General features: G+C 41.0%; 1 protein-coding gene across 2 annotated transcripts in view; it reads right to left on the bottom strand.

The window, feature by feature from the left end:
• The window catches only part of CACNA2D1 (calcium voltage-gated channel auxiliary subunit alpha2delta 1), a 642,840-nt gene that overhangs the window by 28,501 nt on the left and 586,518 nt on the right, over positions 1 to 27,821 (bottom strand). For both annotated transcript variants that reach the window (XM_006117144.4, XM_075926367.1), the window contains 10 exons: positions 24,894 to 24,955; positions 17,405 to 17,481; positions 15,371 to 15,431; positions 12,267 to 12,364; positions 8,301 to 8,385; positions 8,017 to 8,079; positions 6,994 to 7,097; positions 4,069 to 4,155; positions 3,609 to 3,676; positions 1,065 to 1,103 (listed from right to left, as the gene is read on the bottom strand). In XM_006117144.4, the coding sequence (XP_006117206.1) occupies positions 1,065 to 1,103; positions 3,609 to 3,676; positions 4,069 to 4,155; positions 6,994 to 7,097; positions 8,017 to 8,079; positions 8,301 to 8,385; positions 12,267 to 12,364; positions 15,371 to 15,431; positions 17,405 to 17,481; positions 24,894 to 24,955 (744 nt within the window). The remainder of the gene's footprint in view (positions 1 to 1,064; positions 1,104 to 3,608; positions 3,677 to 4,068; positions 4,156 to 6,993; positions 7,098 to 8,016; positions 8,080 to 8,300; positions 8,386 to 12,266; positions 12,365 to 15,370; positions 15,432 to 17,404; positions 17,482 to 24,893; positions 24,956 to 27,821) is intronic.

Raw genomic sequence — 27,821 nt, 5'->3', positions numbered from 1 at the left:
TAAGGAACTCATAGAGCTCAGAGCCCATTTTTGCATGCTGCTGTCTCAATGGCATGGGTGAATCCCTGCTGCAGGTATCAGGTAATTTCTGCTGGGGGCAGAAAGTCCATTGATTAACTATAGAGCACACAGTGACTAAGGTTGTGATACTGCTGCCTGGCTCTTACAGTTATTCATAACTTCCAAGTTCAACAGTCATTCTCCCAACTCCAGAAAAGAATTCAAAATGCAATTCAGGATGGTGCTTAAGTACATAACAGAATTCGAATTTGCTGACAATATTATGGTTCTTGAGGCTGTGAAATCATCACTCTGGAGAGCTGCTAGGGCCGAATGGAGGGAAGAAAAACAGTGTAAGTCCTTTATCCCCACATGATAGAGGGTGCTGGGTGCATTATGGTGGATTTGGTTATTCTCTCTCTTTGTCTCTGATTTGATAATACAGAATCCAAACTAGGAAGCAATATTCATGTAACAGACATGTACAACATAGGCTTCTCTCCCACTAAAAGGTACAGCATGTCTGTGAAAGAAATACAATAAAACAAAGGAGAAACTAATTATGATCTGATATTTAGTAGATGAAACACTGCACATCGTTCTTGCTTTCTTTCTTTTCACATTCCTTTACCTCTTCTTTTTTTGTCTCTCTCTTCAGTTTCTCTTGTTTTCTTGGTCTCTTTTTTGATTCCCTCTCTTTCCTCTCCACTTCTTTCTTTGAAAAGCTTCAGTATCTTTCCTCTCCTCAGCTGTCTTTTTCATGACCCCTATTTTCTACTGCTCTGTCCCATATTATGTATGTTCTTCTTCTTCTTTCCCCTTTAGTTCTTCCATTGTCATTTCAATTATCCCCTTAATTATCACTTCATTTCATTCTCTCATGCTGGCATCTCCCTCTCTCCTTCAGAATCCTCCCTTCTCTTTCAAGACACAAAAGACTGACAACTCCTTGCAAAGAGGCCTCTGTCTAATCTTCAGAAACCTGTCTCAAGTTTTGAAGCTCCCAAAGTACAAAGGGGAATTTCCTCTATCTGCCAGGTGTCTATTAGTAAGTTTATTCTTACCATGCTGTTTCTTTCACAGCCACAAAGTTCACTGTTGCACTGGAAAACAGAATGATAAAGATTTTAGGGAATAGTTTGTTAAAAAGTCTGTACTATTAAACAATGTCCATTAACTCATGACTATAAACAGTTGAATTAATAGATTCAAGACAAACCCAGGTGTTTTTTATGTCCATAGTTGTCTGTGTGTTTGGATGTCTACTGAAGGGTTTAAACTGCTCCCCGTGACCATGGTATCTGAGCACATTGCACTTGCCTCTGAGAGGCAAAACTCTGCTCCGGGTAGATGTTTATTTATTTAATTAATTATAGATTCTAGTCTCCTAGGGTATGTCTACACTACCCTCCTAATTCGAACTAGGAGGGTAATGTAGGCATACCGCACTTGCAAATGAAGCCCGGGATTTGAATTTCCCGGGCTTCATTTGCATAAAGCCGGCCGGCGCCATTTTTAAATGCCGGCAGTTCGAACCCCGTGCCGCGCGGCTACACGCGGCACGGAGTAGCTAGTTCGGATTAGGCTTCCTAATCTGAACTAGCTGTACTCCTCATTCCACGAGGAAGCCTAATCCGAACTAGCTACTCCGTGCCGCGTGTAGCCGCGCGGCACGGGGTTCGAACTGCCGGCATTTAAAAATGGCGCCGGCCGGCTTTATGCAAATGAAGCCCGGGAAATTCAAATCCCGGGCTTCATTTGCAAGTGCGGTATGCCTACATTACCCTCCTAGTTCGAATTAGGAGGGTAGGGTAGACATACCCATATATATGTGAAAAACTATAGGAACCAGTGTTTCACTTTAACTCTCTTCTCAAATCAAGGAGGTTCACCATTTTTCATTTCTGAAGCTTTCTGCCCAGGAATATCCCTACCAATGCTGATGCCCTATGCCACCCAGTACTGGCATCCCGTCCTCTGCCCCTCGCAAGGGGGGAATGGCCACATCCACACTGTAGGGACTGGGCGACTGCAGTGGCAGACCCTATGGAGGACAGGAGTAGGATTGCCAACTCTCCCAGGCAGGATGCCAGTGGCACAAATGGTGTCCATTCCATCTGGTCAGAACTGGCAACTATAGCAGGAGCAGGGCAGGGTGGGAGGCACACCTCACGGCCTCTGGGGAGCAGACGGGAAGAGCAAGTGGTGGCAAGCATGGGTCGGAGGAGCAGAGGGCAGCCATGCAGCTGGCTGAAGAGAAACAGCGTTTGAAGGGGAAACTGCAGCTTCTCTCTTGCTGCTGCCTGCACAGCTTCCCTCTGCTCCTCCTCAGTCCTCTGGCCTGTGCTCATACTGCTGACTGGTGAGCGGGGGCTGGGCACAGCTCACCAAGGTTTGAGGGGCATCCAGGGTGTGGGGATAGAGCCACTGGAGTCCATATGCCTCACTCAGGTGCACGTGCACTGTGAAATTTGGTGCTCCAAATGTCATGGTGCCCCATGCAGCTATGTGTGTTTTGAATATTGGTGGAGACAGCGCTCATTTTCTCTCTCTCTCTCTCTCTCTCTCTCTCTCTCTCATATATATATATTGTGTTTTGGGCTACTCAGTTCCCAGACCACACTGCAGCCTCTTTCACACTCACTGACACAAGTCTACCTTCTCATGGTCTTTGCCCACGAAAGCTTATGCTACAATACGTCTATAAGGTGCCACAGGACTGCTTGTCACTTTTGCAAATCCAGACTAACATGGCTACCCGTCTGATACTTGTCTCAAGTCTACCTTCTCTCATTTTCAAACAGCTTCCTTCAGCTCATATCCATGTGTTGGAGGACACAGCTGCTTCTCCACACTCAACTCATCAATCAAGCTGCAGCTCTGACAGTACAAGCATGCCATGAACATGAGTCTGTGCTCCCGTCAGCTGTGGTTCATCAAGTCTCTTTCCTCCTCCTCTACTTCTTGTCCCTCCCCTTGCCTAGTGTGCCAGATCCTTCCGTTAGTTTTCATTCTAGCTGCCACTAACTTTCTCTCTCTCTCAGCAAACTCCTTTAAAAATACCCATTCAATTCCTGCCAGGTCAGAGGGACCCAGATCTGAACATCTACACCACAATTAAACAGCCCCAGAACCTTAGCCTCAGTCACTAACATGGGCCAGCCACGGGTGTCTGTCTGCAGTTAGATATATTCTTTACGTTCTCCATGTCTAACAACTCTTGTCTCATATATTTTGCAGTTAAAGGGATTACTCCACAACCTGCTTTTCTGTGAGTTTTGACTCATTATAAAAACACAATATTGACTCCAGTGGCTGACATATGCCATTATTATAAATTTTCTTTCTCAAGTTGTTACTGAGTCTTGAGACATATTCTAGCCTTCAGTGCAAGAATACAAGGGACAAATTGAAAAAAAATACAGCTGCTTTTTAATAGAAGTATTTCATGTTTTAAAAAGCTTGAAATGCCAACTCCAGTTAGCATCCATGCAACACTGTGAAGTTGTAATACAGAGCTGTCTGCACAGAAGGGGGAAGGACTGGTTGTGCTAAGAGCTTAGAGAAAAAGCAAAGGAAGTTCAACAGAAGTCAACTATATTCCTTACCAGGCTCTTGATTGTGGTTTTGGTGAAATTTTCCATCCAGTTGATTGCATCAATTTTTATTCCAACAACTAAAACAAACAAACAAAAACCCAGAAAAAAAGTCTGTTTAACCAAGTGAAAAGGAAACAACAACAAAAGGCAAGATCCTAAAACAGAAGGAAAATTCAAAACAAAAGTATAACTTCTGAGGATGATAAACTAAAAGAAATTGTATTTCTGATCAGCCATCCGTCCTCTAAGGCATCTTTCTAATCAAGTAGACATCTTCACTAACATCTTCACAGAGCGTCAGATCTTTGGCTAGATTTTCATCAGTAAAATTTTAAAAAAGCCTTTTGGAGAAGAATTTTAGACAGACTGAGGCTGTTCTATGAGTTTAGTTAGATTACTAATGGACATTTGTGATGGGCAACAACAGAGACACTTCTGAATTTAGATTGTCAGCACCATTCCATCTTACCTGCAGGTTTAAGAAGTTTTCCATTAATTGTTATTTCCACAGCCTTGCTTACCATAATACCTGTTTCATAGCTACTGGCATCACTTCCTGAAAGTAAGAAAAGAAAAGGAGTTAAAAAGTTGCGGTCTTTTCTTGTTCTCCTAAAATAAAAGTCGTGCTACCCCTCAACTCAAGTTAGGTCAAGAAATTAACCATTATTTAAATGGCATCCACCACTCTCAATCCCAAATCTCTACCGAAAATTTAATTTACTAATTTACTAACTGTATTTAACTATTACCTCCAGCTAGTGCTAGGATCATGAGCAATCAGTGGAAAATATATTTTGCTCTTTGTTATTTACGTTATGCATTTGGCAGTTCTGTGTGTACAATCAGTGCCACTGTCTGCATAGCAAAATACAGGACTATGTAGCACTTTAAAGACTAACAAGATGGTTTATTAGATGATGAGCTTTCGTGGGCCAGACCCACTTCCTCAGATCAAATAGTGGAAGAAAATAGTCACAACCATATATACCAAAGGATACAATTTAAAAAAAAAGAACACATATGAAGAGGACAAATCAAATTTCAGAACAGAAGAGGGATGCGGGGGGTGGGAGGTAAATGTCTGTGAGCTAATGATATTAGAGATGATAATTGGGGAAGCTATCTTTGTAATGGGTAAAATAACTAGAGTCTTTGTTGAGACCCCCGCGCAAAGTGTCGAATTTTGGCATGAGTAACAGTTCAGAGGATCCCCCCCCCCCGCATCCCCCTTCTGTTCTGAAATTTGATTTGTCCTTTTCATGTGTGTTCTTTTATTTTTTTAATTGGATCCTTTGGTATATATGGTTGTGACAATTTTCTTCTACTATTTGATCTGAGAAAGTGGGTCTGGCCCACGAAAGCTCATCACCTAATAAACCATCTTGTTAGTCTTTAAAGTGCTACATAGTCCTGTCTTTTGCTTCAGCTACACCAGACTAACATGGCTACATTTCTATCACTGTCTGCGTAGTTAGTGAGAGCCTGATTCGGCAAACACAGCCATGATTAATTTTTATCACGTGAGCGTCCCCATGAAGTACAGGTTCAGGTCAGGCCCATAGATTCTATGGTCATTACAATAGAGCCCAGGCTGTCCTCTAGTTCACTTCAGCAGAATAACGTTCTCTGAAACGTTCTCTGAATAACAATTCAAACTCAAAAGTTTGAAGTGTTAAATAAATCAGTGGCACAGTCTGGTTTCAATTCAGAAGTAAAGCACTCAGGACTACACAGTTCTGTGATTGCAATGGCCTGGAAAAATAAAAATTGGGGGGGAAAATGGAAAAAAATAACGAGAGTAGTGCTAAAGCAGTCATGAAAATTTAGGCCTTCCTTCTGCCCTTTTGGGCCTGGTTCCCCCCGGGATGGCTGGGTCCAACAGTGATAAGAGCTAGGAAAATCAAGTATATGACATTGCTCTGGGATCCCCTCTCCAACTCTGATGTGAATACATCAAATTGAGGTTCTTGCAGACAGTGAGATACATCATCACGATATCGTTTCACGAGGCATAAAGGATAGGTTGGCAAAGGCTTTCCTTGTCGACCGATCCCCATCTTGACTGCCGGTTTGTGCCGACAAACAACTGAGCCAGCACAACATGGTGGCCATTTTTATTCTAATGAAGCAGGGGATATTTAAATCCCCGCTTCATTGACTATGTCGGTATGTCTAATTTACACGCCTCTGTCGGCAGAGGCATGTAGTCTAGACATACCCCAACAGACAATCACCTAACCTCAGGAAGATTCTTACCAACAATCACAGGACACACCACATTAATACCAACCCTGGAACTTTCCCTTGCAACAAACCCCATTGCCAACTTTGTCCACATATTTACTCTGATGACACCATCAGTGGACCTAACCATGTCAGTTATATGATCAAGAACCCATATTCCTGTTCATCCAGAAATATAATTTATGCCATCATGTGTCCACAGTGTCCTTCTGCTATGTATATTGGACAGACTTCTCAGACACTTTGCCAAAGAATTAATGCCCACAAATCAGACATCAGACATCTTCACAAACCAGTTGCTTTTCATTTCAGCCTATCTGGACATGGTCTTAATGACCCTACTACATAGAACTTACTTCAAAGTGACTTTAACACCAGATTACAGAGAGAAATTTCAGAAATTTCTTTCATGCTTAAATTTGACACTTTATGAATGAGCCTTAACAAAGATGCTAATTACCTTAATCATTACAAAGATAGCTTCCCACTTATCATCCCTGATTAGCCATTCATTGACTCAAATAGCTAATCCCTCCCTCCCTCCCCCAACCTTCTGTACTAAATCTGATTTGTCACTTTAATAATGTGTTCACTTTTTTCCTTGTATTCCTTTGGTATATATGGTCATGCCAATTCTCTTCCAGAATATGATCTGAGGAAGTGGGTCTGGTCCACAAAACTCATCACCTATTAAACCATCTTGATAGTCTTTAAAGTGCTACATAGTTTTTCCTTTTATTGTACTCTGAACTATGCCACTATAAATAGCAAACTTGCCTTCACTTGCCTTCATTTGCAAATTTAACACATTAAATCAAGGTTTGAACAGACATGAACAGGATGGGCTGCTACATTCCACAACCTAATGATATCAGAAGATAAGTATCAGGCACTTATAGCCCACTCTGCTGGCTTCATTAGAGGAGACATTCTGACAAGATTTCTTTTCTTCTCTTTCCCTCATTATCTCCCCTCTTTTTCTGTTATTTATCTGGACCCCTTGCTCTATTTATCTGAAGAATTGGGTTGTGCCCACAAAAGCTCATGATACTATTTACATTTTTGTTAGTCTCTAACTTGATGCAGATCTATTCCTTGTTTTTTATATTGTGCAAATCACCTCTAAAATGTCAAGGTAGTGTTTACTTACTATTGTAGTATGGAGCTGTGAAGATATAGTTGTCATTATCCAAGCTTCGTTTATAGAAACTGAGTTCATAAGTTTCAGGATCTTCCATCCAATCCTCTCCTGCCCTATACATGGCAGAAAAAGAAAGTCATACAAAAAAGAAAATCTGTCAGATATTTATTTTAAGCTGCAGGACAGGGGTGTCTTTCCCCTCCCCCGTTATTGAAATGTCTTGATTGAAAAAAAACTCATGAGCTCCCATTATTATAAGGTTTCAGATACTGCATTCGTGCCTATCCTTCACAAAAGCCTGAGCTTTCAGCAACTTAAACTGGAAACAAGTGGGGGGGGAGGGGGGGGGGGGGGGGAATCAAACAGCACCAAATGGAGAAAGGGTTTCCGAGAGCAACATGAACCAAGCCTCACAATTTTTATATGACATTTTTTTCTGATTGTCTGGTCTGCAGGGAGACGGGGAGCAAAGCCTTGGAGCATGCCCACAGCGGGACAGCCCAGGCGCGCTTGGGCTGTCCCGCTGCGGGCGTGCTCCAAGGCTTTGCTCCCCGTCTCCCTGGTCTGCTGGTCGGGAGACGGGAAGCAAAGCCGCGGAGCACGCCCGCAGGGGGACAGCTCAAGCGTGCCTGGGCTGTCCTGCTGCGGGCGTGCTCCAAGGCTTTGCTCCCCGTCTCCCTGCAGACCAGGGAGACGGGGAGCAGTTTTTCTCGCCCCAGAGGACGGGGGCGGCGGACCGCGGCGCATTTGGGCGTCCCGCCGCTCCCGTCCTCCGGGGCGAGAAAAGCCCCGTTCGTAACTGCGGATCCGACATAAGTCGGATCCGCGTAACTCGGGGACTGCCTGTATACAAAAACGGTGCAATTGAAAGACAATCTACACAGTAACATCTCTTATGATGTATGTATCCTTGAGGTTCCCAAAGAAAGTTCAGTTGTATACATAGCATTAAATGCTTGGATATTCCATTGATATGGCTTACAAGAAATATTTCCACATTCTGATATTATATGAAAATATAGTGACCCTTACCTTTTAGGGTAAACCCTAGTGATTCCACCATCCGTAACTACAAATCGTGCAACAACTCCATTGCTAGGACAAAAAAGCCAAAGTTTAAATTAAAGCTAATTAGAACTATTACCAACATTCACAATAGCACCATTTGGCACATAATTATAAGAAAAATACATAAGCTTTCTAATGAACATTAAATACTGAAATATACATCACACATTTTGTTTTTATTTTTGATTTTACTGTCTAATCATAAACTTTAATTTACCAGGCCTACGTAGTTAAAAAAGAACACTTACGGAGACTGCTTACTCCAATAATTCTGGACTAGTTCATCTGTAAGTCCTGCATCCAGCAAAACTCTAATGACCATATCAGCATTACCTAGCAAGAGAGACAACATAAGTCATCTGAAACCACATGACTTTGAGATCTGCAAATCTGTTCTCAAGATGAAACTATGAATTGCTTTATTCCAGCTACTTATTAATAAAACTATATAATATTTTAAAATATTGAGACTTACAAGAAAATATGCTAATTTAATCAAACTCTTTAAACCAAAATTTTTTCAAACTCAAGTGGCTAAAGTTAGACTACCAAATCACAATACAAAAGATAACTTTTTCAAACTTGTCTTTTTAAATCGGACATCTAAATCTATTTTCGGCAGCTTATTGTAAATGGCCCAAATGTCAGTGCTCACTGCTTCCAGAACTCCCACTGAGGGCAACACTCCTATAAATCAGCTTCCTAAATATAATGATGTTGTTTGAATGGTTCATTAAAGCTACTATTCAGAGTGGCCACTAGGGGGAACATTGTAAGTAAGCCCATAGGAAGTAAAATTGTATAAACAAGAAATACATAAAGTTCTGTATCTACCCTGACTAGTGACCATAATGCCCTGGATCTGTGTAATCTCCACATCTACATTTTAGGTGAGCTGGGCTATCTTTAGCTTTGCCTATATTGCATTATGTTCGACCACTCATAGACCAGAGTAATTATCCAGAAAAGATCCTAATTTTGTATTGAAAATGGAAGTTAAAACACTGGGAAGAGCACATTTTCATTCAAATAGCTGACATCTCAAACTTCTCCAATTTTTATTTCTCCTCTGTAGGAAATTGTGCCGTGCCTTTCCTGACCTGAGGAAAGCTCATCTCTTTCACCAGCAGAACTTGGTTCAATAAAAGATACTACCTCACCCACCTCGTCTTGCATTACAAAAAAAAAAAAAAAAAAAATTAACTACAGTATACATTGGACAGTTAAGACCTTTCTTTGTTTTTATTTTAAAAATGCAAAATGCATTTTTCTTCCCTTTTGTTAAAAACTGCAGTGATAATCAGGTTTTAAACAATTAGACTAGATGTCTTCTGTAGAAGCCCTTAAAAAAATATCCAGAGATCAGTACTTCTCAGCTTTTCTATTTTGGAACCACTTTGTAACAGAGAGTTCTTTACAATACCCTAGTGTTTTAGGTAAATAATGTAGTACAACTGTAGGATATAAAACAATGGCTGAACTGAAGCCCAGTGAAATAAACAGAAAGATTCTCAGGCCCCCCAATGAGGCAGTGATATAATGGGGATTAGAATTTGGAGTCCTGACTCTCAATTTGAATTGTGCCAAACTCTGTGGGTTCATTTCAGAGGATCTTACAAACTTTTTTTAGGATATTGTTTCTCATGCCTCAAGTTTTGTTCTGAGCTTTGGATTCATATGAATTCAGAATGATACTTCGTCAAAACCACCTGAGCTTTTCTCAATTTCACATTGAAACTGTTAATTCTGTATCACTCTTATGTGAAATCAAAAATCAGTCAGCTTACTCAAAAGTTTTGTGAACATTTGCAAAAATGCTTTCAATAAAACCACTTTAATTATTGAATTTATAAGGACCCTTAGTACAAACATGTCACCCAATCAACTCCTAGGCCTTGCTATACCCAACAGACAATACTGCTTCAATCCCATTTTAATGAATTACTTATATTCTAATTAGGACATATTTACATTATTCTGCTAAAGCCAGCCTGTTGTGTTACAATGACTCCAATTACTTGAGACTCATGGAAATAAATGTACAGAGCTGACTGCAGAAGCAAGAATGGTAAAACCCAAGTCATTTGACAGTGCCATATTAAGGTACATAACAAGGGAAAGGTATTTCTTTAAAAGTAACCCCATCAGCTGAAAATAAAAAGAAGAAATTAGGAATAATGCTAAATATTATCAGGGCTAGCTTTTGCAGCCCATAATGGTTCAAATTTCCACGGAAGTCAAATGGGAGTTTTGAATATGGATTCTTAGATCTGTCCCTAAACATTTAGCTGTAAACGATAATGAAAATTAAAGCTATACTCTGCATAAGGATTAGATAACTGTACATATGATAGTAGTTGCTCCTTTTTAAAGACTTTTTTTTAAAGGATAATCTCCCAGAAGGATAATAAGACATTACTTTAGTCAACTCCACTATCTCAATAATTCAGGAGAGTACTTGTTTAAGTTATGGTTATGAAAAAAACAATTAGGAAAATAAATTCAAATATAATTGTGAATTGAAACCTGAGAGCTGGCAGTAATTTGACTATGTGCTGTATGGTTTAATTACTCTCTAAGTCCTAGTGTGTACCATGCTGACACTAATGTGTCCTCAATACTCAATTACATATAATGTAGGCTATTAGCTTAGAGTTTTCATAAATTAAAATTTCTTTCTGGATAAAGTCATTTGAGATGAATAATCTCACTTTGAAGACTGACTCAGGGGACACACTTAAAGTTACAGTCATACATTGTACACCATAATACATCATCAGATAAGATAAATGCACGGACAAATAAGAAAATAAATTAGTCCTAAAGCTAGTTACACATGGTGACACTGTGAGAGCAGTTCATATCTTGATTCAGATTATTCCAACGAGGTGGTCTAACAAAATAAATATTTTTTCCTTCAGTTCCTTTTGGGCGAAAACTAGCCCATGGTAGTGCTTAGAAACTGATATCTCCTCTGCTTTCATAATAATTGATCCCAGATAGGGATAGATCACAAGAGCTATATTTTTCCCTCCATGACTCTCTAAAACCTCTAGCAATGCTAACAGGAACTAGCCATTAAATTCTTCAAGAAACTTTCATAAATCAGCAATGTTTAACTGAAGTCTTTGATAACAGATAGATATAGTGGATGCACTTTTTAAGTTCATTCAAATTTTAGAACTACTACCATTTACAACAATATTTCCATATTTACAATGGGGAATACCACTGGCAATATATCCCAAATAGGAATGAACTAGTTAAGTGTACCTATTGTAAGACTAAGCGTCTTATATTAAAGTATTGGTTATTCCGGAAATGTAAAAATGACATGCTATTATTTTTCAGAGGTTTCCTTTTTATAGTGAGTAATATTGTGAAAAAGTCACTTTTCTGCATTTAGTGACAAAAAGTGTTTTTCCTGCTTTTTCCTGTTGAGCAAACAAAGCTAAGGCTGGGTTCTGAATTCTATTCCATCTCATATATCTAGACATAGTTTTTGTTTTAAATTCCAATCAGTCAGTAAATCTACTGAAGACAATGTTTCTGCATGGGTGAAACTTGGTGCATGATTTGAAAAGAAAAATATTACCTAGATATAACTGGACCTAATTTGGTCTACAGGATCTTTATTATTGGTGATGATGCACAAGCTGGAAAGAATCGAGGTGGACTCTAAAAAGTCTAGGTGGAATTTGATGAGGTGACGAAAAGAAAAATGCCTTTTTTACTTGGGAACTGATATAGCTGTCTAATATTTACTGTGGAAGTCAGCAAATATTAGACAAAAAATCAAAGATTCTTTTTCTTTTAAATTCTGCCTGTGTCATTGTGTTGGCTGAAAAAAAAATGTGAACCAGAAACAGGGAGGGAATGTAGAAGGAAACTGACTGGCATTTTGTTTGCTTTTGGAAAACAGTCTATGGAGGGAACTTTGTAAATTGTGGAATACATTTTGCTTCATATTATTTAGGGAGATATATTGATGGTCACAGCAATCTGCAAACCAAACTTACAAACGCTCTCTTGGACATAAATAAAAACTCTGATAAATTCAATGCCCTTAACGGTATGTAATTATATTAAACAAATAAATAAAGAAAAAAAAACAAATCTTAAAACACTAGCATAGAGAAAGCTATTATATTGAAGCATTATTCATATTTGTAGAGCTCTGTATGAAATTTTAGTGAATTGAACAGAATACTTACATGAAGAGCTGTTTGGAGTATTTTTATCAATAAAGTCAATGAATTTTAAAAGAAATTCAGTGTTGTTGTCTGATACTTTTACATCATTACAGTATTCTCTGAAAAACAATAAAACATCAATTTGGTTAGATTTGTTTCAGATGCGACAAGGGCCGATAAGTGGCGGCTTGTATTTCCTGCAGGCTGGGTAGTGACCTGCGGGCATTCAGCTCAGTGGTAGTGTATTATAAAAGACAATGCAATGCAACTCTGCAAAATCCCATTGATCCTCATTGCAGAATTCAATAGGAAGAGGCGAGGGATGTTAGATACTGACTAATTTAATAACTGTGTAACCGCATCAAAACTTAGTGGTTACACAGATATTTGATAGTCCCTGGGAGCCTCCTTCCAGCCTCAGTTTCAGCTCAGGCTCCTCATGGACAGGGGCTGCTGCTGCCCCATGCTGCTGCCTCTGTACCAGAAGCAGCAGTGTGTGGTGGTGGGTGGAAGCTGGTCTGCAGGTGCAATATAGAGATAGGAGTGTGGGGCGGCAGCAGCTGCCCCTCCCCGCCTCCATCCCATGAACAGAGGCAATTAAAATATTCCACGGAACAACATCTGTCCGTGGAGAGCCTGGGCCCAACGTGGACAGAGGCTGCCCCACGGCAGCCTCTCCTCTTCCTCCGCCCCCACGCTGCTGCCTCTGCAGTTGCACAGGGTGAGGGCAGGTAGCTCCACGGAGCTTGTGCTCATGGGGAGCTGGCTCTTTTAAGCCTGCTCCCCTGAGCAACGGCTCCTGCCTGCCTTCCCACACCCCGCTGCCTTGTGAGAGGCAGCAAGGGACAGGGATTCAGGTGGCTTTGTGGCAGCAACATGCATGAAGAGCTGGCTTACAAGTCAGCTCCTCACATGTATGAGCTCCTGCCTGCCCTCCTCTTCTCCACCCCTCCTCCCGCCATGCTGATGCCTCTGACAGAAAGGAAGCAGCTTGGGGGCAGGTGGCTTGGGAGACAATACACATGGGAAGTTGGCTTGAAAGTTGGCTTTCTGCGTATACTGGCTCCCAGCTGCCCACCTCACTCTCTGTGCTGCTGTCCCTGTATCTGTGTGGACTTTAAGAAGAGAATTAGCCAGCAAATGGGATTAAATGGATTACTTTCAAAAGAAAATATTCACCAGATTTTCCAGAGCAGAGTAAATGATGAACAGAAGATAGGCGTTGAATAATTAGCAGTAATATATGGAAGTATCTCATTTTCAAAATACAATTTATATGCCACACAAAGGAACAAAAATGGTTCAAGCATTAACTTAGAACAGGACTACTCAACATGCGGCCCGTGCTGCAATCTGGGTTTATATAGGGCTCAACACGCGGCCCGTGGGTGGGATCATTTGAACATGTCCTCCACTGGGAACACGCTCCACAATGGCAAGGCATCTCCCAGGTGGGGTGAGCACGGAAAGATGCAAGAGGACTAGCTGGCTGGAACAGATGGGTACAGGGCCAGGAGCGCTGGGGCATTGTGTGAAAGAAGCTATTTGCATATATTTGCATATATATTTGCATGTATATGCAACCACACTTAAGTTGCAGCCCTTGGCATATACTATAAGTGTTACTGTGGCCTCCTGGGGCTTCCAAGATTGAGCAGCTCTACTTTAGAAAGAAGCCACCTTCTTCCCATTCACTTATGACACACTGGACCAAAGAGAACTCAGAATTTAGACCTCCCCCCCGTCCCACAGTCAGCACTTTAATAGGGTTCTGTGTCTGGTTCTACCCAGACAGATTATAAGAATTCATTAACAATGCTACAGTCCATTATGAATGCCTCTGCCTCTGTCAAGAAAATTAAATGCTCCTGATCAGCTTTAGATTGTTTTGATTTTTGTGGAGGTGCCCAGCTAAACAAAAAAACCTAAACAATTTGCTTTGCATTTGTTTTTTCTGTCAGAATATTTTTACTGTCTTACAAAAGCTTGAGCTTTTGAGCTAGAATGAGCTTGAATCATTCAAGACTGATTGTGAATATGCAATTTATCAATTACTTAGCACCACTATCTCTTTAAGATACTCTTTGCTTCTGTCAGCATTTATATTAATATGTCTGAGATGCACAAATGCAATGGACTAAGAAATCAATATCCCTTGGGAAAACCCAGGGAATAATGCATTTATTGGATCAGATTCATCTAGGGCTGCCTACTCTGACTGAAGCTATTCTGGAAGATTTTGTTTGCAACATGATGTAATGTCATTTTCTTAAAATATCCTGCTAAGATTGCTTTCAATAGTCACTGGGAGATTAAAACTGATCCTGGGATACTCCAGGCTAATCCTGGAGGATTGGCAACCTTAAATTCATTCCTATTGTAACTCCACAGAAGTCAGTGGTGTTACAACCAATAATTGTTATTGTAGTTCTTTTGGAAATACTTTTCATCCTTAAACCTCAAAAATTTTGCAAAAGAAATAAGAATTATTATAAATATTATATTTTACTTATTATAAAGGAGGGAACCTTGAGGCATGGATGGGCTAAACTAGGTTGTCAAATATTATCTAGACCCAGGAATATAATTAAGAACTCCTGAGTCCCACTGTATTCACTAGAAGACCACAGTGAGTGAGTGAGTGAGTGAGTAAGTGAAAGAAAGAAAGAAAGAAAGAAAGAGAAAGAAAGAAAGAAAGAAAGAAAGAAAGAAAGAAAGAAAGAAAGAGAAAGAAAGAAAGAAAGAAAGAAAGAAAGAAAGAAAGAAAGAAAGAAAGAAAGAAAGAAAGAAAGAAAGAAAGAAAGAAAGAACTTAGTGGGAGGTACTGATTTTTTTCTTTAATCTTTCCAAATACTATAACGCTGCAGTGTATGGAATATAATATGATAAATTACAAGACAAACTAGCCTGAGAAGGTTCTATCCATATTCTTGTAATAAAAATGTTATATGAACTTGGAAAATGAGTTTAGCCATTGCTCTTATACTTAACAATTTTCCCCAGCACATCTTGTGTGCCAAATTAAATTTTACTGGGCAAATCCATGGTTCATAAATGCCACTAACTTGACCAAGACTTCTTATTTACTGCTGGGTATAATGATTAGAACTGAGAAATTGACCAACCTTGGTGCTAGAAAGGTATAGCCAGCTTCATCAAAGTGATCAATCTTTAGAGTTGCTGAATCTATAAAGATGAAGGTTGAATATTAGGTAAGGAAACAGGATTTTGTAAAATTCCTTGGATAATTTCTGCATGCATCTGTGAATTTTAAAAAATGTAATCTCTAAAGAACATTTTTCTAACTAATGTGCACGCTCATTATCAGTGTACCACATAGCAGGAAGAAATGAAGTGATTATTATACAGCAACAGACCAAGCAATAACAAAACAATTGAAGCAAGTTGAGACTGAGTCATTGTTTCATTAGCATGACAATATGATAATTCACAGTATATGTGACATTTCTATTAGCATTACAATGTGTTCATTCAAAATACGTGCTATGTTTAGGACTGAAAACATCAAGAAAAACATTAATGTGTAATATTTGCATCAATAAAGTTATAAAGCATCATTTTTACAATCTTATTTAAAAAGTGGCCTTAAAAAAAAAGGAATGACATATCTGAACGTCAGCATGAACCAACAGGTGATAGGATCCGACAAATAGGGATTAGTGATTAGTGACAAATTGAAATGTGCATGAAAATACAAAAGCATTTTCTAGATTCCCCCCCTTTCTGTTGCTATGGTACCCAATGATCATGGGAGAAGTCCAGAAATGAAGAATACAAAGGAGAATGTCCAGTAGGAATGGAAATATAAGTGGAAAATATCAACTGCAGTATACAGAAGGAAATTGAGCAACAAGAATATACTTGCAATTTTTGTCTGTGAAATTCCATCAGAAAGAGAAAGCAGGGAAACAGAAAAAACAGGGTAAAACCAAAAGGGGTCACAATCAATATTTTATTCAATCACCCCTTGAATAAAAATATTGTGAATAGATCATAGGTTAAATTTATGCACAGCTATAGTCTGGGAAAAAAGACAAACAACTCTAAATACTGGAGTGTATGTACTTGTCTATTATTTCTGAAGTAACCTCTATATATACTGTGGCTATTTCAAGGATCTATTTTGTAAGGATCTATTTGATACCAGTCCAATATCAATATATCTACTCCACACACCGAACTAATTTTTATTCATTAAAACTTTAATCACTAGATCCTATTTGATCAACTGAAAAAATACACCATAAAAATGACTACTTGGTAAAAGCATATCATGTTGAATCTCTGAACAAGCATGTGAGGATACATAGCATGGTTGTCAAGGAAACAACTTCTAACCAAGTCTTCTCTGGGGTAATAGGGAACTATGATTGATAATGAGACTAGTAATGAGAGTGGAAAATGCTTTGTCTTTGTAACTAAGTTTTATATAGATATATTTCTAAATACAAAAACTGAAATTGAGGTTGTATTAATACTTCAATAAAGTTAAAAGAATATGATGACTCACACTTCATTTACTCACCCAACTATGGTCAAACAAAACAAACAAAAGTGTTATAGCTGGAAATGCATCATACATGGTATTTCCAGTTAGTTTTCTACAATCTGGAAGTGGCTTAAAAAGACTGTCATTCAAACAAGATACTACAGACATTCACTGAAACTATTTACAAAGCAACATAAAAGCTAAACTATAAGATAAAACAAAATAGTCCCTAATATTACTTTATTTATAAGAGCAGCACGATAAATTGCTATGTCCAATACTGTTAATATTGCACACTATGAGAAGCTTTGCTCTATATGTTATTACTAGGTGGGATATTTAAATGTCAGCTAACAGACCCCTTAAAACAACACCAACAGAGGATACACAAAGCAATGATTCTATAGGTACATAGCAAAGGGAAAGGATCTGTCAGTGAAGTTGGGGGTACCTGCACATATTCTAGCTATGTAGAATATTTCTTGTACCTTGGATGTTTACAATGGGTTAGAATCATTGCTGTAGATTTGGGGTACATTATGATAACGTTAGGGAACTCCGCATGCTTTAGGAATTTCAAAATTATTTTTTTAAAACATCAGTGTGTCAGAAGTATGTCAGAACCCAGAGAACCTTCATAAGTACTTACATTTGGCCTGAATCATTATTTCTTCTATTTTGGCTTTTATATAGTAAAAGCTGTAGGATGGTAATACCAAGGCCAAACTGCAATAGAAATAACGAAGGCATAAACAAAGAAATATACATGTAGTTGGGTGGAGAGCCCTTATAAGTTTTAAAGTAGTTTCCTATAGTCTGCTTCAAAGTGTTTTTGAAAACAATTGACATGTTAGGGATGAAATTTATTGTGAGAATATATTATTTTATTTGATTATTACAGACAGCCCTACACTGCCATAGTGCTAACTTTAGGCACCTACATGAGATTGAAATTAACCTCACATAAAAAGGGGCCTGAAATGAAGAGGGAGACATTCCAAATCTGCACCAATCCTAAAATTCATGGGCCAGTCACAATTTTTATGGATATATCCACTGAAAGTGAGGGTTTAAGAAAATCTGAAAAAAAACCCATAAGTAATCCTGAATTGCTATGAAAAGAGAATGATGATGATGGAAACCCCTATTAGTAAAAAGACAGCTATTGATGTTTAATGCAAAAACTTGTATGATTTGAATTTACATTATCTCTGTGAGAAAGACTATCATCTTCAAGTGATATAGTCACTTCTGGATAAAATAATGTTTTGAACTTGACTATATAAGAGTGTCTTAAGATATACAATATATTTTATAATTCACCTTCTTTGAGTTATATATCTAATTTTGTTTAAAAATTATTCTGACTTTTGGCTTTGCAACTAAAAATCAATACATGTATCTGGGAGTAGAACTTTTAAAAATGGATGTTAAAGGCGATGGGTAAAAATTCCTATCAGAGATGCATCTTCTTTCATCCTTAATGTTTGCATCCAATTTTCATTAGCATAAAATTGCATTTTACCACTGATTTGTAATAGATGGTGGTAGAAATTAACATTAAAACAGGTTTTACAAAAAAGATGATGACCTTTAATAATGCATTTGCCATTTAAACATCACAGAAGTGAGATTGCTGATTATTTAGTGATAGTCTTCTCTCAATTCCCCTCGAGGGAAATCAGGTGAAGTTTACCTGCCATTAACAGTTATTGCTAACAGAAACTACTAATTAAAATCTATAATTTTATGCTTAATGGGACTGCTGCAATGTGACTCAGGAGATTATCTGATGTCTCTCAGCTTATGAAAAACAACTATAAGGGGAGTTAGGTAAGAACTAAGAACTCAGATAAGTCAAATACACATCAGTGCGGCTTACCAGATAGCATAAGAGGATGCAAAAAACCCTGCTTTCCCTCAGAAAATAAAAATGAGGGTACAACAGAAAAACTAAATTCAGAATTGCATAAATCAAGATTTTTGTTTTACATCACAACAAGCAGGTTTGGGGGGCTGTTTTTTTTCCTAAGGGTGTGTCTACATAGCAGGACTTAACCTGAAATAAGCTATGCAAATTGAGCTACATCAATTAGCTTATTTCGAAATAACTTATTTAGAAATTGAGAGCATTTACATAGCACTTATTTAGAAACAGAGCACTTTTCCTTTGACTTCCCTTACTCCTTGTACAATGAAGGTTTCAAGATCCGGAGTAAGAAGTCCTCCAGCTTGACAGTATTTCAACATTATTTTTAAATAACTGCCTGCTGTAGATGACGACAATATATTCTAGTCAGAGACTGTTGTTCACTATATGTTTGCACAGTGCCAACTATCCCAACTTTGTAGATGGCTCTAGTTATCACACTAATGAATATTTTGGGTAAAACTGCCAATATTACAGTTTTTTTATTAAAATTAGATAATCCTGTCAGTGTTGTTTCCAGTTTCACACTATGTACACCAAACAATGTGCTGATAGTGATTCTCATTTGTGATTCTTTGTCCAATTCTGAAAGGTTCTGAGTGCCTTAACTTGGACATTCACAACTTCATAGAACTTGGGCACAGTGTTTGTAATGTTAAAAGCTATTTAGCTTTGAAACTAAACTTTCTGAGATCAACTGTAGCCCAAATACTTTAGGAAGGGGATGTCAAGATATCACATCTCTTCCAATGTCACGGTGCTGAGTAGCTCTATTGTTTGAAATCATGATGATCTCAGAAATTTTTTGAGTGATGTAAACCTTTTCCAAAGAGTGTTATCTTTCTTTGATGTTATCTACTGCTATATGATTTAATACACATAATATAATTGTTATTTAATATTTGTATATGGCATCATAAGTGCACATTAGAGTTATAATACCACAGTTCTTGCCTGACAAGATCTGACACAGTAGGCTTTATATGACATATAGATATTACAAATAATGAACATAAAATTGTGAAGGAGGTATACTCAAAATAAGGTTGTGATTCTGTTCATTTTAGAAAGGCATGAAATATTAGACCTTTCTGTTTATTATTAATTTTAAAAAAATTACTTGCAAAAGTCAGTGTGAAAATGGAAATTATTTTTGGAAAGACTGCAAGAAAAGGTGGGATTAAAGGGGGGCTTGAAGGAGAAGACCACAACTAAAGACACAGTCACAAATCAGACACTACAAAGATTGTAAAAACACTGATGAATTTATGAGATCCCTGAAAAGATAAGTTTCACTTACAAATGATATTACTGATCATACAAACTTCTTGGTATATATAAAAATGAGTAGTTCTGTAGCACCTTAGGGTATGTTTACACAGCAGCATTATTTCAGAATAACACATTATTCCAAAATAACTATGCGAGCATCTACACAGCTAGCCCATTATTTCGAAATAATTTCAAAATAATGGGTGGCTTACTTCAGTGTTTGTAAACATCATTTCATGAAGAATAACACCTCTAGTAAAATAGGTATTTTGGAAAAGCAGTAGTGTGGATACTCCACGGCTGTTATTTCAAAATAGCTCCTTCTCCAGGCCATTCAAAGTAATTATTCCTCAGTGCTTCCTAGGGCTCTAAATTGAGGCCGCACATCCACATTAGGGGAGCCTGCCTCAGACTACTTTCCACGCTTCCCTGTAATATAGAAGCACTATTTCGAAAAAAGCTATTTCGGAGTATTTCTTCTGGAACAGCTTACTCCAAAATATTCATGTAGTGTAGACATAACCTTAGAGACTAACAAAAATATATAGAATCATGAGCCTTCATGGGTAAAACTCGTTTAACACCATTTCTCCTGATACTTTATGCATAGAGGTAGGGGGGTGGGTGACAGAATATCTCTCCCCCACCCCCTTTCCTTCTATTTATTTCGAGTTTCCTTATCCTCTAATCATAACTCCAGTCATCTGAAGAAGTGGGCTGTGCTCACGAAAGCTCATGATACCATCTACATGTTTTGTTAGTCTATAAAGTGCTATCAGACCATTTGCTTGCTTTTCCTGTAACAGACTAACTCGGCTACCCCCCTAAGCTCGGATGAATTGGAGTATAAATAACAGAAATCAAGAAAAATACATATAGCAGCAGAGGAAGGACCTCTCAGCTGTAGGATCTGTGTTTATGTGCTAATTAAATGGGCTGGAGTGTCCCATTCATATGTAGATGAAGATGTTAAAGGTAGTAGAAATTGGCTTTGTAATGCACCAACCAGTTAATCTACCTCTGCAACCTACCCCTACAACAAACCCTGTTGCCAACGCTGTCTGCATATCCAAGCAAGAGACACTATCACAAAACCTAACCACATAAGCCACAATATGTGGAGTTCATACAACCACACACCCCTTAATGTGATATATGCCATATAAATTGCCCCTTTACCAGGTATATTGGAAAAACCGGACGGTTTCTATGACAAAGGATAAATGGACACAAAATAGACATGAGAAATGGTAACACACATAAACCTATACGGGAACATTTTAACCCGCCTGGTTATTCAGTCATAGATTTAAAAGTAGCCATTCTTCTACAAAGGAATCTCACTAACGTGTGACCGAGTCTGTAGGACTAGAATTTATCTACAAATTTGATATGCTTATTTTGGGCTTGAATAAAGACATTAATTGGTTGGCACATGACAACGTCTGTCATCCGGCAGGACCACAAATGCTTCTGGATCAGAGAGCTTGGGAGCTTAAGGGCAGGAAGGCCAGCCGGGACAACAGGATCAGCAGCCCGGCTGAGGGCAGTGTGAGACTGGAGTCATGGCCCTGCAGTAGCCCCCAGCAGCCCATGTCAGTGCGGTGCCATGCAAGAATCCCTCAGCAGCACAAATCAGCACTGGGCTGGAGCCCCCAGAAAACCCAGAGCTCTATAGCCGCCAGGAGTTAGGGCTGAGGACAGGGCCCTGTGAGAGTGTGGGGCCAGAATCACAGAGCTAGAAGAGACCTCAGGAGGTCATCTAGTCCAGCCCCGTGCTCAAGGCAGGACCAATCCTGACTAAATCAACTCAGCCAGGGCTTTGTCAAGCCGAGACTTAAAAATCTTTAGGGAATGGAGATTCCACCACTTCCCTAGGCAACCCATTCCAGTTCTTCACCGCCCTCCTAGTGAAATAGTTTTTCTTAATATCCAACTTAGACCTCTTCCACTGTAACTTAAGACCACTGCTCCTTGTTCTGCCATCCATCACTACTGTGAACAGCCTTTCTCCAGCCTCTTTGGAACCTCCCTTCAGGAAGTTAAAGGCTGCTATCAAATCCCCCCTCACTCTTCTCTTCTGCAGACTAAACAAACCCAAATTCCTCACCTCTCCTCACAGGACATATGCTCCAGCTCCTTAATCATTTTGGTCACCCTCCGCTGGACCCTCTCCAATGCGTCCACATCATTGCTGTAGTTGGGGGCCCAGAATTGGACACAATATTCCAGATGTGGCCTCACCAGAGCCGAATAAAAGGGAATAATCACTTCTCAGGATCTGCTGGCAATACTCCTCTTAATGCACCCTAATATCCCATTAGCCTTCTTGGCTACAGGGGCACACTGTTGACTCATATCCAGCTTCTTGTCCATTGTAATCTCCAGCTCCTTTTCTGCAGAACTGCTGCTTAGCCATTCGTCCCCAGCCTGTAACAATGCTTGGGATTCTTCCGTCCCAAGTGCAGGACTCTACACTTGTCCTTGTTGAACCTCATCAGATTTCTTTTGGCCTAATCCTCCAATTGGTCATTCTGGACCCTATCCCGGCCCTCCAGCATGTCTACCTCTCCCTCTAGTTTAGTGTCATCTGAAAACTTGCTGAGGGTGCAATCCATCCCCTCAATCCTCTGGCAGCTTCCTGGAATGCGGGGCTGGAGCCCCATAGTAGTTCCCTGAGTGCGGAGCTGGGGCACCGTGACAGCCCCACAGAGTGTAGGGTTGGAGTTGAATTCCACGGCAGTACAGGGCTGGATCCTCAGGGAAGCCCATTGGAGCACAGGGCCAGGGCTGGAACCCTGAAGAAGCCCCCTAGAGCTTGGGGTTGAGGCCGGAGTCTCATAGCTGCCCCTGGATGCACGGGGCTAGAGCACCGTGTCAGGAGTTGGAGCCTTTGCTTGCCAGGGAGCTGGCAGCAGCTAGGCAAGCAACCCAGCCAGGTACGGTGGAGGGTGGAGGCGAGGCCAGGTGCCTGCTGAGGCAGCCTTGGGAGCCAATTGCAGAAGACCTCCCCTGGTCCGGTAAATTCTCTTGTTTGAGACCAGTGCCGGAACAAGGAGGTTCAACCTGTGTACAGGCAGTCCCCGATTTACGCGGATCCGACTTATGTCGGATCCGCACTTACGAACGGAGCTTTCTCGCCCCGGAAGTCGGGGCGAGAAAGCCCCGTTCGTAAGCTGCTCCGGTGCCCCTGGTCTGCTGGAGACCGTCTCCAGCAGACCAGGGGCACCGGGCGGGTTCCTGCGCTTCTGAGGCTTTGCCAGAGCAAAGCCTCAGAAGCGCGGGAACCGCTGCTGCTGCCCCTTGAGACCCGGTGCCTGTGGTCTGCTGGGGACGGTCCCCAGCAGACCACAGGCACCCGGACTGAAGCCGCAGCCGCGGGGGGGTCCCGCGCCTCTGAGGCTTTGCCAGATCAAAGCCTCAGAGGTGCGGGGAACCGCCGCTGCTGCCGCTTCAGTCAAAGCGGCAGCAGCGGCGGTTCCCCGCGCCTCTGAGGCTTTGCTCTGGCAAAGCCTCAGAGGCGCGGGACCCCCTCGCGGCTGCGGCTTCAGTCAGGGTGCCTGTGGTCTGCTGGGGACCGTCCCCAGCAGACCACAGGCACCCAGACTGAAGCCGCAGCCGTGGCGGGGTCCCTCGCCTCTGAGGCTTTGCCAGAGCAAAGCCTCAGAGGCGCGGCACCCCGCTGCCGCTGCGGCTCTGCTCCCCGTGTCCCTGGTCTGGTGGGGGGGGGAGCGCAGCTAGTGTGCTCCCCCCCCCCAGCAGACCAGGCTTTTGTTTTGGACTCTGGGGCAGAGCAGCTGGGGCGCTGCCGATTGGTCCTGCAGCGCCCGTGGGCACTACTGGACCAACCCGGCAGCACCCCAGCTGCTCTGCCCCAGGTCCTGATTCAGCCGCTGCTGGTCAGTTTCAGCAGCGGCTGAATCAGGACGTCTGGGGCAGAGCAGATGGGGTGCTGCTGGGTTGGTCCAGTAGCACCCCAGCTGCTCTGCCCCAGGCGTCCCCAAGTCAGCTTCTGCTGAAACTGACCAGCGCTGACTACAGGAAGCCCCAGGCAGAGTTGCTCTGCCCCGGGCTTCCTGGAATCAGCTGCTGATCAGTTTCAGCAGCAGCTGACTTGGGGACGCCTGGGGTTCTTAAGTTGATTCTGTATGTAAGTCAGAACTGGCGGTCAGTTTCAGCAGTGTCTGAATCTGGACGCCAGTTCCGACTTACATACAGATTCAACTTAAGAACAAACCTACAGTCCCTATCTTGTACGTAACCCGGGGACTGCCTGTATATATATATATTTCTGTTATTCCCACTCCAATTTGTATGTGTGTGTATGGAAATAACATAAATATATATATATATATATACACACACACACACACACACACACACACACACACACACACACACACACACACACACATCCCTACCTGTTTCTGTTATTTATACCCCAATCCATCTGATGAAGTGGGTTTTACCCACGAAAACTTATGATTCTATATATTATTGTTAGTGTCCAAGGTGCCACAGGACTATTCGTTTTTAAAATAATAGACTAACAGAGCTACTTCTCTGAAATTTAGTAAAACTTTGCTGAGAATTAGTAAAACTTTGCTAGTAGGTGTGTTGCTTAGAAAGCTCCATGAAAGATTGAGAGCCTAACCATGTATGCTTCCTTCAGCAAAACACTCATTATGGGAAATGGGAGATTTTTGTTTTTGTTTTTTGTTTTTGAAAGCTCTGAAGTCCTACCCCATTAGGTGGTGAGCAGAGAAAAATTTTCAAGTTATATGCACTACACTAGTATTTATTTCTCCATTTTTTTGTAGAGAGCTAGTTCTTAGGCTTTTTAATATTATATATCATATGAATAAAATTATTCACTAAAACAAACAAGCCAATACCTCCCATTACAAAACAGAAACAAGCAACGACATTTAATTACCTGTAATCTGTGCCATTCACTGCAGTCCATGTATACGTTCGGTTTCCTTTATCAATATACCTCTGGAAAGCAATTTTGACAAACAAGTATATCATTGCCACTGGAGGCTCAGTAAATAATAGGTTTTGATTTATTATTGAGGAGAAAAGAATGTAAAACTCAATAACAAACAAGTAGTTGGAATTCTTTTGCTCTTTTCAGTAAAATGTGTTGTGCTTTGCAGTTGCGTTTCTTCAACAATTTCCAGATTTAGAACAGAAGTTACAGAATCATCTGCATTCTTTAAATCTAATAAAGAATTTTAGAAGTGCAGTGTGACGGTTAACTATCCATAGTTACTCTTTGTGTCTATATGTCAGATTACTTCTTTTTCTTATTACTTTTTTACTGTTAATTTAAAATACTGGAAAGGGTTCCTCCCACACAGGAGTGGCCCAGTGGTCATGTACCTAAACACACACACACAGCAGGAAAGCACTTAAAAGCAACCCTATAACAATATATCACTATGCCTGATTATACTCCTATACTAATGTCTGGATGTCTGTATCTCTGGGACATTATCTTAAAATATACACTCTAGCCCTACACACACTTTATGTACAAAAAGATCCATTAAAGTAAACAGGAGAACTAAACTGTGTAAAGTTAAGCTTGATCATAAGTGTTCTCAAGAAGTATGAGATTAAGGTTAGCTTTTCAATTCACTTGCTCCTGGAATGAAAGATGACACAACAGACAAGTTTAAAAGGTCCCCTGACTCCCTGTAGAAGATTTAATCATCATTAATGCACCCCACTGGAGCCGTTTTACTCATTTTTCCACATTAAAATTATAAGTATATGCCAGCTGTAGCATATTACTGCTTTATAGTCAGAGACAAAGATTTATGGGGATGTCTGCAATAAAATCTATGCAGCTGCTGCATCACGACATTACTAATACTATTCAAATGTTACTGTAGATGTCTAAGTTATTTCTGTCCCTGTGCAAAAATAAAAACACAAAAATTAACATGATTATGAAAAGGTGGTTTTGATTCTTTTCTGACTTTTATAAGTTGAATAAAATTTCTCTTCCCTTATTACTTCTCAGCACAGCAGGACAGGTATAAACAATCTAAAAGCCATTTAGAAAGAAAGTGTTTGGAAAAATGTGCAAAGCTATGAAATATTGTTTATTTAAGACTTGTAGATGGGAGGATTTATTCAGCACAAAATTTATGCATGTTTATTGACCTAGTAGTGCTGATAATCACACTGCCCACCCACTTAAAAAAAAGAAAAGAAAAAAAAAGCAAATGCACCTTAACTTCCTATTGCATTTGTGACCTCATGAAAGATTAAGAACACAAGGGATTTCTCTATGCCAGCAGTGGGCAGTAGTTTTTGAGGGGAGGGGGGCATCTCACACATTTCTGAAGTGGTCGTGGGCTTTCCTGGAAGGGGTGGGGCCTCAAGTGGAGGGGCCAGGGGCAGGTGGCTTCCCATGCTCCCCCGCTCACAGACCCTGATTAGCCTAGAGGCTGAGGGGGGGCATGTGAAATCTTTGCCCCCATCTCTCAGAGACGTACCAACTCCCCTGGCCCCAGGTCTCAATTGGCCTGGGGTAGGGGCAGTGTCAGGGTGGCTGAGGGCTGGATCAACCAGCTTGGTGGGCTGAATCTGGCCCATGGAAGCTGTCTTGCCCACCTCTGAGGTAAGGGATTTGGGTGCAGGAGGGTGTGTGAGGTCTAGGAGGGGGGTTTGGGTGAAGAAGGCAGTTGTGACCTGGGGCACAGGATTGAAGTATAGGGGTTTGGATGGCAGAGGATTGAGGTTGTGACCTAGGGCAGGGAACTTAGGTGTAGGAGAGGGTGCAGGGCTTTGGGTTGTGCCCTAGGCAAGGAAGGGGCTGTGACCTAGGGCAGGGGACTTGGGTGCAGAAGGAGGTACAGGGGTTTGGGCTGTGACCTAGGGCCAGAGAGCATTGTGATCTGGGGCAGAGGCCTGGGCTGTAGGGTCTGGGATGGGGTATGGGCTCAGGATGGGGGCAGAGGGTTTGGCTTATGGGGGTAGGAGTGGGAGGAGGAAAAGAGCTAAGGGGGAGGGAGGGGCTGGGGTGCTAGAGGCAGGCTCTGACTGGGAAACTTACCTGTGAAACTCCTAGCCAGCAACCCAGCACATTTTTCCTGCAGGAGCCTGTCCCACCCCCACAAGGCTGCAGGGCCCTGTGCTCTGTGAATAGGAGATGGGGGGTGGGAAGGAGAGGGGACGCGATGCTTCATGTGCTCTCTGTTTTTCAAACAGGCAGCTTCCATGAGCCAGAAACCAGCTAACGGAATTGTGCTGGGGCAGGAGCAGACATGAAGCACTACTCCCTCCCTCCCCTCCCCTCTGGGCTCACAGTCTGTGGAACATAAACAGCCTGGCAGCCTCTTTTCTGAGCAGGGTGCAGGGGTGGACAAGTAGGGCAATCTGCCTGAGATTCCCCGCTGCACCCATGGGCTGGATCCAGTGGTTTGACCAGCCGGATGAGGCCCACGAAGGGTTTTTTTCCCAGGCCTGCTCTATGCTAAGATGACGATGAGTATTTAAGAATCTCACTGTGTCCCACATGGGACAGAGAAGACAGCTAATGGAAACCATTCACTACTAGGTGTTGAGCTGTAACATGGCCACAGTCAGTTGTACTTCAATGTCACTCTCATATAAGGGCGGTTCAGTGAACTGTGTGAAATGAATTGGCTACTTCAGTCTGTTTTCTAGTAGACAAGTATCCCGATCACAAAAGTTACTATTATATACATTTGGCATCCTACCGGCATCTTTGTTCAAGGATCAGCAGATAGCAAAGGATTAATTGGATATGAAAACTGAGCAACATTGTCTTTTCCCCTAACATGCCAGTGTTCTGGCATACTGACAAAACAGCATAGGGGAGCATGCA

Source organism: Pelodiscus sinensis, chromosome 1 (genome assembly GCF_049634645.1).
Source record: "Pelodiscus sinensis isolate JC-2024 chromosome 1, ASM4963464v1, whole genome shotgun sequence".
Classification (NCBI taxonomy): domain Eukaryota; kingdom Metazoa; phylum Chordata; order Testudines; family Trionychidae; genus Pelodiscus; species Pelodiscus sinensis.
Note: the sequence above shows the minus strand (reverse complement) of the source record. Positions and strands in the feature narration are given on the sequence as shown.